Source organism: Cricetulus griseus, chromosome 5, assembly GCF_003668045.3.
Source record: "Cricetulus griseus strain 17A/GY chromosome 5, alternate assembly CriGri-PICRH-1.0, whole genome shotgun sequence".
In the NCBI taxonomy this organism is placed as follows: Eukaryota; Metazoa; Chordata; class Mammalia; order Rodentia; family Cricetidae; genus Cricetulus; species Cricetulus griseus.
The window spans coordinates 104,866,217-104,880,927 of record NC_048598.1 but is presented as its reverse complement, the minus strand read 5'-3'; the positions used below and the strand labels follow the sequence as shown (position 1 = coordinate 104,880,927).

General features: G+C 49.9%; 1 protein-coding gene across 1 annotated transcript; it reads right to left on the bottom strand.

Moving 5' to 3' along the window:
• Window positions 1-158: 158 nt before the first annotated feature.
• On the bottom strand, window positions 159-2,670 carry Gpr68 (G protein-coupled receptor 68). The gene has a single exon (XM_035445628.1). It carries the CDS (start codon window positions 2,576-2,578, stop codon window positions 1,451-1,453), a length of 1,128 nt encoding a protein of 375 aa, XP_035301519.1. The 5' UTR covers window positions 2,579-2,670; the 3' UTR covers window positions 159-1,450.
• Window positions 2,671-14,711: the final 12,041 nt, after the last annotated feature.

Here is a 14,711-nt window from a genome sequence, read left to right as displayed (position 1 = left end):
CCCCAACTTGTCCTGAGTTTTCCCTAACGTCAACCCCTGGATCTTCCTGACTATTTGGGGTCTTTCAAGGACACTCTGGATTTCCTTGGTGCCGGTAGAGTCACTGCACAGAAGGACTGCACAAACTCTGCTGTGATTGGTTACTTTGTTTTATTTGCAGACTGAATCACTACATAAATCCACCTCACAGTCCAACACAGGGATACTTGGCATAATAGAGATGACAATACAAAAATACAGCTCTCCATTGTAAGAGGAGCCAGACTCAGCTTGTTCCAGTCCAAGCCAGTGAGATCCAGAATTTCAGGTCAAAATGGAGAGGGGAAGGAGGGGGCGGGGATACTGCAGAATGAAGAGGTGTGGGACACTCAGCTATCACCATTGCCCCACAAGGTCCTAGGCTGGGGTAGGTATGGGTCTTTCTGGCGTGCAGCCATCTCTGACAAACTCTCCTACAAGAACTATATCAGAGTGGAGCTTGAGGCCAAACCTGTGGTCAAGAGACATGATGATGTGTGTTTTGTTAGTTTGGTTGTACCTAGGAACTCTGGGAAACTGTCACATTCCCCTCAAAGGCTGCTGGATGGTCTATAGCGTGTGGAGTGAAGGATAGGAGTTCCTGGCAGTAGTCGCATGACTCTGGTATCAGTGTCTTGGCCACAATCGCCATGGACACCCTGCCATTTTTATATTCTCTCTCTCTCTCTCTCTCTCTCTCTCTCTCTCTCTCTCTCTCTCTTTCTCTCTCTTCCGTCAGGCGCTCAGATCTAGCTAGCACTCTGGTCAGATGGAAACAAAAAACTAATTAAGAAAAGCCCTATTCAGGAACTTGGTTAGGGACACAGCTTCAGGCCCAAGTCCTCTTATTTGAGCTTTAGGATGACATTTTGGAGGGCCCCTGGGATCTCCCCAGAGAGCCCTGGGGTTTGTTTGCCATCAGCCCTTCGGGTTTGGGTTCGACCAGCCCTGTAAAAGTGGGACGTGACTGGTCCTGGGGCTGTCACTCTGCTGTTGTTCCTGCCCCCTCCATACCAGTACCGCACCACACCCCCATTCTTCACCTTAACCAGCTTCCTGTGTCACACAAGACCACAGCACATTTGGACTGGAATCATGTGTGGCAACAGTGGCACCGGAAGGCTTGGCGGTTGAAAACGTCCTGGGAGTGACAATTCTGACTCTCTCCCACCTGTAGCTCAGGCAGCATCAGAGAATATGGGAGAAGACAGGGCTCATTCACACACTCAGCAGTGCCCAGGTTCAGCACAGAGTAGGCTTCCAGGGGGTGGGGGGACCTAGCTGTGGCCCAAGACCGAGAGGTCCTTCCTGCCTGAGGAAAGAGGCACCTGTACATGGCAATGTGGGAGACAGCCACCGCACAAGCTCCAGACCACAAGGCCCGTTGGTGAAAGCTCAGGCCTAACCTAGCCTCACATACGGATGACTCAAGCTAGGCCAACCCAACTGTGGGCGATCCTCCCACTCCCAGTGAGTTAGGGGTCTGGAAGGCCGAGTGGAGCTTGGTTAACAATTCAGGCTCCTCGCCCTGGGCCCCACTTTTCCCAGAAGCCTCAGGGGCACCCAGAGGGTAGGCCTCCCTGGCCCTGCTTGTCCTGGAGCAGGTAAGGAAGGCCAGGCAGGCTCCTCGGAGACGGGCTAGGTCCCTGTGAGTGGTCTCACTGACGAAGCAGTACAGCACCGGGTCAGCTACACAGTTGAAGCTGGTGAGGAGGAGGGAGAAGTGGTAGATGTTGAAGACGCTCTTGGCAAACTCACAGCTGGCCTCCCAGAGGCTGCGCACCAGCAGCAGCACGTGGTAGGGCAGGAAGCAAGCCAGGAAGATGACCACCGTGCTCAGCACCAGCCGCTGAATCTGGTCCTTGCGGCTCTTCTGTGTGCCGTGGCTGCGGCGCACAGCCCGCAGGATGCCCTGGTAGGAGGCCAGCAGCAGGCAGATGGGGAAGAGGAAGCCCACCAGGAAGCGGTAGTAATTGATGCTACGCTGCCAGGACTGGATCGGGTAATGCTCAAAGCAGACTCGGTGCCGGTCCTCGTCCTCGATGACCTCCTTGTGCTTGAGGAAGTAGATGCTGGTCAGCAGCTCCTTGGCCCAGATGAGCACACTGACACCCACGGCTGCCTTCAGGGTTCGGAACTGGTGGAAGCGGAAGGGGTGGGCCACAGCCAGGTAGCGGTCGATGGAGATGCAGCAGAGGAAGCCCACGCTGATGTAGATGTTCTCATAGAGGAGGATGCCACACACCTGGCAGGATAGGTCACCGTAAGACCAGTTGTCGTGCTGGAGTACATACTGCAGCCAGAAGGGGAGCGAACAGATGTAGAACAGATCCGCAATGGTCAGGTTACACAGGTACACTCCCAGTTCATTCCGGGCCTTGATCTGCAGGTAGCCGAAGTAAAGGGACAGGCAATTGGCTGGGAAGCCCAACACCAGCACGGTCACATACACCACTGGGGCCAGTGTCTGGTGGATGGTGTGGTCGATGGGGCAGGTTTGTGAGGAGTTGTCTGTAGTGATGTTCCCCATCTTTGGGCCAGAAGGGGCCTCACCCCTCATGGGCGTGGAGATGGAGTCAATCTCTCGACTGCCATCTTGTTTATAGGCGGTAACTCAATTCCATCAAGGTCTGCTCCTCATTGGTGGCAGGCGAACCCCTACAAGTCAAGGCAGAAGAAGCTTTAAATAATCACAGCTAACATCTATGTAACACCTACTTATGCCAGGCACTGTTCTGTGGGCTGTATTCATTTAGAAGCTGTACCACCCAAGCAGCTCCGGTGCAACTGAAGGAGACATACCCAAATACTGGGGTGTGGCTTATGGTGCCCCGTCTCTGGCTTCCCTTATTTATCCCATTCACTTATTTATTTTTCTTGTCCCTTGGTGCAAGCAAGGGAGGTAAAGGGGAGGTCCTAGGAGCATAATTGAGCCTGGGAGTCTCCAAAGGAGACTCGAGGCAAGAGTTATTTCCGACTTGCCCACAGTGTGAGGACTCCATCATCTTACATACCAATAACAGTCTGATAACATTATAGGACTAAAGTAACTAGACCCAGTACTGAAGCCACAGCTGCTCCAGGGAGCTCTCCATACAGCATCAGAAGAGACACACCCTGGTCCACATCCTTCTGTGCGTGGCAGGAAACAATGGACAGTTTCTCATCACAGGGCCCTGCCCAAGTTCCTGCTACTCCTTAGCAAGTGTTGCCTCTCTCATCTCCCCAGTGGATCTTGGGCAAAGTTCTGGACTGGGGGTCAAAAGAAGCAAAGGTCAAGCCAGGGCCAGCCACTTGCCTGAGTTTGTGACTCTTTCTGAGCCTCAGTTTTCTTCTCTGGAATTTGGGGATTAAAAACACCTTCCCTTTCTGGTCAGGACCACATCAGAAGGTGGATGGGCGGCTGCAGTGTGTATCAGGGGCAAAAGGGGGCTTCTGAGATGCTCACTTCTTCAACACATTAGTGAGGTGACTGCATTCAGAGTTTTTGCTTGTATGTCTTGTCTTTGAAACAGGGTCTCACCATGTAGCCTGGGCTGTCCTGGAACTCACTCTGTAGATCAGGCTAGCCTCGACTTACAGAGATCTACCTGCCTCTGCCTCCTGAGGACTATGCATTCAGAATTTAACAAAAGGAACTCCAGACCACGATAATGTCTAAAGGTAGATAGAATGCAATGTTTTGTGGCCCATGTACTTGATAGTATATCAAAACAGTAAAGGCTTGAACTGTTCTATTGATTGCACCCTTCTCTCTCAGCTGGAAAAATCTCACCTGGCTAGCTACATTGGTATTTTTCTTTTCTTCCTCTTTATTATTTGTTTGTTTGTTTTTTGCAACATCTTTGTCTACTCCTGTAGTCTCCTTAGTGCCAGGGTGATAGTTCCATCTGCCCTGCTCAATTGACATTTTGAAGCCTTTTTTGCATTTTATTCCTTGAAGAAGTTGTTTTGGGCACAGTATTTGCTGTCTCATGATGAAACTTACTGTCACAGGTCTCCTGCACATTTTTGCTGAGGTCATCTGGAAGGTGACATGAAGCTTTCGGATTCCGCCCCCCTACCCCCACCCCTAGCTGAAAACCATTTCCTTCCCCTTGAGAACATAGTCCACCTGATTAAAGGTTCTAAATTAATGTAATTTGTGACACCTGCAGATCAATACTGGCTTTTGTGCTCTCTTCAGAGAGCTGAGGGCTAGCTGGGCTCCAGAGGGAAACCTCTTAGAGACCATGACCAAGTCTCAGCAGACTGCGAGACTCCAAGTTCCCGTAGCTCTCTCTAAAGCCGAGCCTCCCCGTCCACCCCAGCTCACCTCTCCACCACTACCTCCCATCTTGCCTTGGCTCCTGCCTGGCCAGGGACCACCAGAGCAGAGATGGCCAGAGGAGCCACTGTAATCTACTGGGAGGGGGCTCAGAGAAATCTGGACCCCTCAGCTCCAGTCCCAGGGTCCCTGAGGACTAATACAGGAAGTTTATCAGAAGCTACACTCAGTCTTGTAGATAACTACACACAGTCGCCCACTCTGACCTGTGGTTTTGGTAACCTTGATCTCAGCTACCCAAGGTTAACTGTGGTAGAGAGAAGAAGATGGGTGAGTGTAGCACACTGATGTATTTTGAACTTGAGAGGCTGAAGCAGGAGGTTTCAATGCCACCTTGTGCCACCTGGTCACTTAAACTTGATGAATAAATACCACTACCACATATATTATATATGCACATATTGTATGAGGGAGTGGTGGCACGTATCCACCTATCTGTAACCTCAACAATTATGAGGCAGAGGCAAGAGGATCACTGTGAGTTCAAGACCAGCCTGGGCTAATTGCTTAGTAAAATTCTGTCCAAAAAAAATGATATTTTGAAAGAGAGAAACCAATTCAAATAAATTCCTTACAGTGTACTATTATAATTATTCTTTTTATTACTAGCTATTGCTGACATCGTCCTGCATCTTATACACAAATTAAACTGCATCACAGGTACAGGGATGTACAGGATTGCTAACTCATGGTATAAATAGAGGTCGATACTGCACACCTGTGATTGTAGGCGTCTGCTGGAGGAGTTGGATGTGTGCTCTTAGAATAAGGTAGACCACTATGGATAGTCAGTTTTCCTGGATAAAGGGACCAGAATTCTCATGCTTTTTTAATGAGCAGGAGATGGGGCTGGTCCGAAGCCACCCTTTCTCTCATCTAGATCCCAACTCCCCTAACTGATTTAAAGCCCAGTCCCCTCCTCCACCCAGCTCTCCCTGCCTCTCACCCTAACCAGCTTCTTTCCTCAGAAGCCCCTCCAGCCCTTCTCTACTTACTACTCTTTCCCCCCTCTATCCCATCTCTGCCTCTACCCAACCCCAGCCCAGCCCTCCCACTCAGGCCCTTGCGCCAGTCATAACCATCCTCTGGAGCAGCGCAAATCATTCCCTTGCTTACACACTTGGAACTGAAATCCAAGCACCCCTGCCGACCCACCAGACCCCTGGTTCTAGCTCCCTAACCTTGCCTGCCACCCCATCTGGCACCACACAGCAGCCTCTGTCCCTCTACCTGGAATCTTGCCTAGTGGCTCCTTCCTAGAGTTCTCCTCACTGGGGCACCCGCCCTGCACAGCACCTGCTCTGCTAGAGCTCTGCTTGACTGTCACTTCCTGGAAAGGCTTCTCCTGGCACCACCACCCCCCATACACACACACACAGAGGAAAAGAAAAGGGGGGGGCGGTAGCACAGGCCCCAGGCTTCCACAGACCAGAGCAGACAAAGCCTCCTTGAGGCATGCCCTGTCCAGTCTTGGAAATTCCCTGATAGTCACCAGGCCCCAAGTCTGTTGTTTACTAGTGGTGAGTGTAAGGACGTGTGGGGTAGGGTGGGGTGGGGCTTGTAGCTTCCTCTTTCCTAAACCAGCAGCAAGCTACTTCTGGCAACCAAAGGCAGAAATATACAAGCCTGCAGAGCCAAGAAGCAGCGCTGACTACAGTGAGGTTGAGGCACTTCCCACGTTCACTTTGGAGCAAAAAGAACAGCAGTTCTTGAACTGGCTGCATCCGAATACCCTGGAGGATGCAGACTCTCATTGTCCTGAGGTTCCAAACTGGCTGGGTCTGAGAAAGGGGCTCTCAAAAATGTTTATATCTCAAACAAGCTCCTAGGAGATGCAGAAGATGCGGGGCTGCTGGACCATGGATCACACTTCTTGAATAGCAAGGTGCCAAAAGAGTCTAGAAGGTCATAGGCTCAGATTCTGAACATGCCCCCCTTCATGAGTTCCTGAGGCAGGAAGCAGATGCAGCTGGAAGAGACTTAAAACCCAGCAGGAACTTTGGGCAGAATAGGGCACAGGCCTATTCTGGGCATTTCCAGACTCTTCTGCAGAGCATGGCTCCAGTGGCCCTCAGGGCATGGCAACTGCAGGTATTCCTGTGTCTATTCCTTTAGCTTGCAAAATGTTTTGCACTTTATTTAGGGTTCCATGTCTGCACTCTGGTTCCACCTTCACAACCCTGTTTTTGTTTCTATTTAAGATATAATGTAACCAAAGAGACAAAGCAACTTGTCCAACAGTCCAGGTTTCATAGAACAGGGAACATTTGTGGAACATGTATAGTGTTCACGGAGCCGGGCTACATACAGGAGGGAACTTAAGAGATAAAATGGGAAAGAGCTCCCACCCCCAGGGAACCTCCAAGCCCCAAGTCAGGGAGACCACATGCATTGATCATTGCCATGAAAGGCGGTATCTCACACACATGCATTCAGTGTTGGTTCTTTCTTGTGATTCCTTGCATACTTTCTGTGGTTCTAATCCCATTATAGCCTGATGGCTCCCAGAGCTCCCCCTAGCTGAAGGCTTCGTACAAACCACTCCTGCCACCTCACAGGACCCCTCACATTCAAGTTCTTTACCTTGAATGGATGGCCTTTGGCTTCCTCCCTCATCCTCCTTCATGGCTTTAAGTAACAATTTTCAACTCCTACACTTTTGAAAGCATCACTCTTTTCTTTCTCTCACCAGCACCTCGCTTGGTCAAGACTTCCTTCTTGAAGTAAATGAAAATGCCTTAAGTTAGGTTCACGTCTGTGACTCACCACCTAAGCTCCATCTTCCAAAACACGAATCTAACAAGTCACACACTGGCTTTCCAAACAAAATTCACCCATCCACCCAGTCACCTATTCACTTACTCATCTATCCATTCCCTATCCACCCATCATCCATCATCCATCCACCCACACATACATCTAGCCATCTATCCTTCATCCATCATCCATCCACCCATCCATCCATCCACTCAGCCTCCCACCCATATCTATCTATCCAAACATTCTTCCAAGAACAGTACTGAATGTCCACTGTACAGAAGGCATTACACTATACCCTGGCTCTAACAGCCAACTTCATTTCATTCCCAGGAAGAAGAGAAGATCAGCGAAGTAAACTCCTAGGAAGAGCACAGGATTTTGTGGGAGTTCTTTGGAGGTAGCCTGATGCAGTAAGGGGGGCCTTCCTGCGCAGCAACAGCCAAACTAAGGCCAAGAGGAAGAGGAAGGGCTGCCAAAACAGTGGGGGAGTTTCTGCCTGTGGAAAATGTGTGCCATCAAACGCAAGAGGGAGAAGTGAGTACCTTTGGGGAACTGAAAGTAGCTTGGCATGAGAGCATGTAAGTATGAGGCAGGCATGGCCAGAGAGGAGACGAGAGGCTGTACAGAATGCCAACAAATAGAAAGGAAGTGAGGTAGGGGGAATGGAGAAGCTCTTCAATGCCTGGTCCTCAAGCCTCTCAAAAATGGCCTGTTAGATGGATAGGTTGGTGGAGGCATAAGTGGGTTGAGTTGCTGGGTGGGGAGCAGATGCATGGGTGAAGGGGTGGGAGGATGAGTGGGAATGTAGGTGAGTGGCAGGCAAATGCACTGGTAGATACATTGATGGCTATATTGATGAGTGAGGGGCAGCTAGGGAAGGAGACAGCTGGAGAGGATGAGTGGATAGGTAGATGGGGGAGGTCACTTGCAGAAGTAGGAAAGTGAGAAGGAGGAATCTCTGGGACTGTCTTAGCTGGATGGTGAGTCCCATACAGCCAGCTCACACTCCTGCCACTTGTGAGGATGAGCAGCCTCCCGGGGAAGGCATCCTTCTACCCATCCACTGGAATCTATCTACCTGGGGTCCAGAACTTTCATCCTCACAAACCAAACACCATGTTGGACAACAGAAGTGTTTTTGAAGTAGAAAAGCTGAGGCCCGTCTGCATGGAACTTTCCGTTAGCCAACACAGTTCTGTACATACATTCCATGTCACCAATGAGAACACCGAGGGTGGGTGATGAGCCAGCCTCCGGGAGCTTCCACAGCTGGGGGATGGCGGGTTAGGCTTTAAACTTCAACCCCAATTTTCCTTTACCCATCACTTTCCAAGCATTGATCAGGGTCACCACTGAGCAACCAGCTTCAGCATCCAGGCCTCACAGATACCACCACTGGGGGCCAGAAGGCTTTGCTGTGGGCTAGCCTCCTGCTCCTGGAGGGTGTTACCAGTTTACTTTCTATGCACCCAGCCCTTGGTCTCCCATGATGGACATGCAGAAGGCAGTGGGAACAGCTCTCTACCATCTAGCTGAAAAACGAAGAACTGTACACAAAAGTGACTCAACACCTAGGGGCAGACCCTTAGACATGGGAACCAGGGTAGAGGCCACCAAGGGTTTGAAAGGAGCCCTGACAGGGAGAAAGCACCTCTCAAGATGAAGCTAGTTCTAGGTAGGAGAAGAGATAGAGAGTTGGATTTCTCCTGGCGTGTGAACAATTATCTCTCCCAGCTCCCATACTCCTGCATGCAGAACTCTGCAAGCACTCAGACAGTGTCTCCTGGTGCCAGGGACTGCTCGAAGCCTCAGACCGCAGAGCTGGGGGTTTCCTGTAAGCCTTCTTCCCTTCCCTCAGCTGACCAACCACCCAGACATTTAAACAGGCTGCTTCCACAGGGATTAGGGTACCTAACTGTCCTGTGAAGGCTGGCTTCAGAGGAAGTTTCCCTGGGGAAGGGATAGAAATCAACTTTTTTTTTTCCTTCTATTGTCACCTTTCCCCCAAATAGTCTCACTCCTACAATGACAATGATAATCAAGTCTCATTTCTAATGTCCTGTAACAGTTTCAAAGCCCATCCAATTTAGGCTTACGAAATCCCTGTAGGTTGGGTGGGGCTGGCATTGCTAGCCACTTCGCACAACCTGAAGCCCAGGGAGGCTGAACCAGTTCCTGAAGCTTAAACAGTAAGTCAGGATGGATCTGAATCCAGAAGAAAGGCAGCTAGGCACTCAGTTGCTGCCTTAAAATAGACAACAAAAACAAACCACAAACAATAGAAAGAAATACACTTGACAGCATGGCTCTGTACACACACACACACACACACACACACACACACACACACACACACACACACACACACGGTTTGAGAAATAAACTCTCCCAAGCAATGCTTACCTTTATGCTTGTCATGTATGCTGGTATTTTCTCTCTATTTCATTTCTTTTATACACAGGTCTTAGACTATTAGATTGATTTCTGTCCCACAAGCAAGTCAGTTTGGAAACTATCCAATCCTATACCCACACTGCCTGTCTTTTCTGGAGCCTCCTGGAAAGGCAAAGGAAGGCAGAGTGGGGTGTCTACAGCCAGCTGCGGGATAGAAGGGGAGCTGTCAGTGAAGTCCAGCCTCAGCAGCCCCAGGAGTCTTCTGCAGGAGAACCTAGCAAGAGCCGGCTCTGACTCTGTCTAGCTAAGCTCTACCCTCAAACCTCAACTAGCTGTACTCCTACAGCTCAGCGTGGCAGTGCATGGACAACCCTGCACCAGGACAAGCTCTCCCTCTCTCGATTCCTGCAGAAAACCCTCCCAGCTCATCTAGAAAATCCCCAGCTGGAGGCTACCCATTCCCGAGCTGAGGCAGAATCATGTGAACTCCAATCTGGTGTCAGGCTGGGTGGTTGCCGAGGAACCGCCCGCCAGCAGGAGGATGAGGGTGGCAGCGTGGATTCCTCCACACACCCTCCATCCTTTAGGCTTGCCACGCTCCAGGTGGAGACAGGAGCAGCCTCACTGCAAACACTCAGACTTGAATTAAGACTGGTGCCCCGGACTGGGGGCTCAGAAAGAACTGGGCACCCTAATTCTAGCTATCACCACCTCAGGTACATGCTAGACACCAAGAGACACAGAACACTGAACCTCTTTTCTGGAGTTTTCTTTTCACTGGAGCCCCTCAGGTCTGCACTGTGGTTGCTGACTTAGGGCCAAGAGAGGTAAGGACAAACTAGTAACTGGTAAGACAGGAAAACTGACTGCACTCCTAGCCTCAAATCCTTCCTCCCTTCCTCCCAGCAACTAACACCTCGGTTAGTGGGTCTCAGCCCTGGCCACATTTGTCAGAAAACACTTCAGAACACTTCAGAGTCTATTTAAATACACACACACACACACACACACACACACACACACACACACACACACACACACACACGAATGAACGGCCCTAACCCAGCCTAATTAAATTGTTCAAGCATCACACAGAGCAGGGGTACGAGAGTCAAAGCTTTGGGCAGGATAGGGATGGCCCTGAGCGTCAACCAAGTAGAGGACCCCACCCGTGAACTCTTCCTGCTCCTGGGAGCCCTCATGAAACCTTCCTGTGTTCATTTATCCACTGTAGTACACAGGTCAAGTTGTAGAAAGTTCTCCAGTCCAGCCCCACAGTTACAAGTGAGGAAACTTGGGGCCCTGAGGACCAGAGGTCTGGACAGAGCCTAACCATAAAGGATGACTGAGCCCTAATGCTGTTGTCAGGGACCGAGACAGAGACCCTCCAAAGCAGGGTCCTTGGAAACCCATCACATACCACAGTGCCCAGGGGACACAACATCACTGTGATGTTTGGGACCTGACTTCTTCAGGGATCAAACAGCTATAGGGTAGTGTTAGCTGAGGATCTTTCTGAGAAATGCCAGCCCATAACAGGCCCTTTTCAACTGTCACCTACGTCACTTGCTAGTTGGAGGTCTTATGTTACAGAGAGGGCTGCCACTTGTTCTGGGGTGGCCATCTGCTAGAGTCAGATGTTATGCCTGAGGTCTAAAGTGTACTTGTCTTTCCATGATATCACATGAGGGAGGGGAGAGTATAAGACTGCCTGACTGCCCAGGGTCACAGAGAGCACCTCTGGCCCTCCCTTACACCTCTGGCACCCACACCATTACCTCCACACCTTCGGGAGCCAGTAATAGCACTGTGAACTCCCTCCAGACTCTCAGGGACCAGAAAAATGCCCTAGACCTCTGTTAGCAAATGCACAGATCTTCATCTGGAATAGGCACCCCCAGCAAACCCATCGTGCCTCGAGCATATTGATGGAGGGATAGGAGGATGGGGTTGAATGGGACCAGGCCTGCCACCTGCTGAGCTTTTACTCCCTCCTTCCCCTCCTCCTTGGGTTTAAAGACAGTCTCCCAGCCCCCCCCCACCCCTGCTGTAGTTTTTATTTATTTATTTTGGGATTGTTTTTTGTTTGTTTGTTTGGTTGGTTTTTGTTTTGTTTTGTTTGTTTTTTTGTTTTTGTTTTTGTTTTTGCTTTTTGAGACAGGGTTTCTCTGTAGCTTTGGAGCCTGTCCTGGAACTCACTCTGTAGACCAGCCTGGCCTCGAATTCACAGAGCTCCACCTGCATCTACCTCCCGAGTCTTGAGGTTAAAGGTTTGTGCAACCACTGCCTGGTAAGACATAGTTTCTTACTTAACTCGGGTGACCTGAAACTTAACTACATAGCCCAGGCTGGCCTTGAACTCATGATCCTGCTGCCTAAGCCATGGACATGCTGGGATCACAGATATGCATCACTACATCTCTCCACTACACCCCTGGCCATGTCACAGTGACTGCACTTGTGAAGGACCAAGGACCCCGCTGGACTGAGCCCTGGCTGTCTCCATCGTGCCACAGCATAAACACCTGCTTCTGATATCTGTCCCTAAAGACTTGTCAACCTTCCTCAGCTGCTGTGGGAGCTGTTGGCTGCCCTGTGTTTCCATGCAGAAGTCTGCTCGGAGACAGGGTTCTAGACCACCGCCTTGAGTTATCTACCATCTCCCCAGAAATCTAGGCAGCATGGGAGGCAACTTAAATAACCCCTGAGGTCTACATGTGTGGTCTCCAGCACATAGGAGTAACCGTATGGCCACTCATATGCCAGCACAAGATGGAGGGTAGGAGCATCGGCTCTGACTCAGACCCGGAAGGCAGGTTGAGCACTTCTCCTTCCTGCAACTTTGAGAATCATATATGCTACTAACTTCATGAAGCTCCAAGATGATGAGACTCAGTAAAGTGGCTGGTGTTTAGTAGGTCCTGAAAAAGAGTCAGTGAGATGATGATGATTGATGCTTGATGATATTGAGTCTGGATTTAGAATGTCCCCTCTCACCATCTGATGACCCAAATCAATGCAGAAACTGGGCAGATCAACTTGGGAAATGGTGATGGAGCACTGTCTATTTCCATCAGGGTGCTGAAAGACTCAAATTACTCCACTGATTTGAAGCTAATCCGGGTGGAGGGGCTGGGGGGCTCCCCACGGGTTCTGGCAATGTAAGCAATGCCTGTAATTAGCCATCTGCAGTTTACTACAGGGAGCCTTTTCTGGATGGTGTCTTCAGTAGCTGTGTATTAGGTAGCACATGCTTATAGCCAAGGAGACTCTTATAGCCAAGAAGACTCTGCATATGTCACCTAGATTCCCAGGGGTGCTATGGGTTCCACAGGGGTCAGATGTGGATTAAAGATGGCTCTGAAGATTAAGCCTCTTCACTTCCCAATGTGTGCAGCACCAACACCTTCTTGAGGGTCTGGAAGAACCTGCAGCACCTCGATATCTACAGTAGCCACTGAGGATGCAGCTATCAACCAATGCCTGCTCCGTTTTTAAGTTTAAAAACGATACTGTGTGCATGCATGGGCACATTACCACAGTGCATGTGGATGTCAGGACAACTTTGTGGGGTGATTTTCTTCTTTGTTCTAGAGACTGAACTCTGTCACCAGACTTGCCCAGCAAGTACCTTCCTGCTGAGACAGTGTCTCTCTGCATAACTCTGACTGTCTTGGAACTCATCATGTAGATTAGACTGGCCTTGAACTCACAGATATCTGCCTGCCTCTGCCTCCCAAGTGCTGGGATTAAAGGTGGGCATCACAACGCTCAATTCTGTTTTAATTCTTGTATCGACTCTATGCTACAGGGCCATCCCTGCTTTATAGATGACAGAAATTCGACTCAGACAGAAACCAGTTTGCTCAGGGCTACATAGCTGGTAAGCACATGAGCTAGGATTTGAACACGGGCATTTGACTCCACATGAAGCTTTAGACCAGGGCTTCCCTGGTCCCATTGCTACTAAAGCAGAATGCCACAGAGTTGCTTACAAACAATACAAATCCTCATCTTACAGTTCTAGGGGTCCAACGTCTGATGTGGATTTTACTAGATTAAAATCAATCTGCCCCCAAGCTGTATTCCTTTTGAGGGGGAGCTCAAAGGGGTCACCTCATCTTTTTCAGATTCTAGAAGCTTCTAGAATGCCTAAGCTGTGGACATCTTTCCATTTCTAGAACTTGCAGTGGTGGAATGAACCCTCTTCACCTTGCATGACTATCTGTTGTTCCTGTCAGCATGTCTTCTCTCTCTGCTCCCTTTTTCACTTTCAGGGACACTTGTGAAAAACTAGCAACCTCTCTTCCTTCTGCCTGTGACCTTAAGTCTCAGCAAAGGCAATGCTGTCACAGGCCCTGGGGTGAGGAACTAGACATCCTGGGTTGAGGAAAAGAAGACAGAGACCAGATATTGCCCACCCCAATCTGGACAAGGTCTAAAGCCACATGACCAATTCATCAATGTGTGTATGTGATGGAGCCTTTGGGTGGCAGTGAGTTGTGCCCCAACAGCCAAGCATGGGCAACAGAATTCTGGAGAGCAAAGAGGAAGGAGCCTCAGTCTCTTATCATCCTGTCCTATGTAAATCAGCCCTTTCCCGAGCTCTGTTCCTCTTCCCCAAATGCCCTGTACCCATTATCAACAAGTTCTTCTTCCCGGTCTTGAAGGCCACCCTGTTTCCCAGGCATTCAAAAGCACCACTGTTGACCTTGAGGACACCTATATCAGTAACCCCTGGGTGCCTATTGAATGTAGATTCCAGGCCCTGCCCTGGACTCACAGACTCAGAATCTCATAAGGGCCTGGAGAGACACCCCATGTTTGGGAGCACTTGCTGTGCAATTGTGAGGAGCTGAGTTTGAATTCTAGAACCCATGCAACAAGGCAAGCGTCTTGTTGGGCATGATGGCACACACCTTTAATCCCAGAGCTTGGGAGGTGCATAAAAATGGATCTCTGTGAATCTGAGGCCACCAGTATAACACTGAATTCCAGGAAGTCTGAACTACATAATGAGGACTTGTCTCAAACAACAACAAACAAGCAAAAACCATATGAACCTAACAACCCTGGGCTCTCAGAGATAGCTCAGGGGTTAAGATCAATGACTTCCAGAGAACCCAGGTTCAATTCCTACAACCATCTGCAACTCCATTGCCAGCGGATCTGACACCCTTTTCTGGCCTCCAAGAGCACCAGGCATATACAA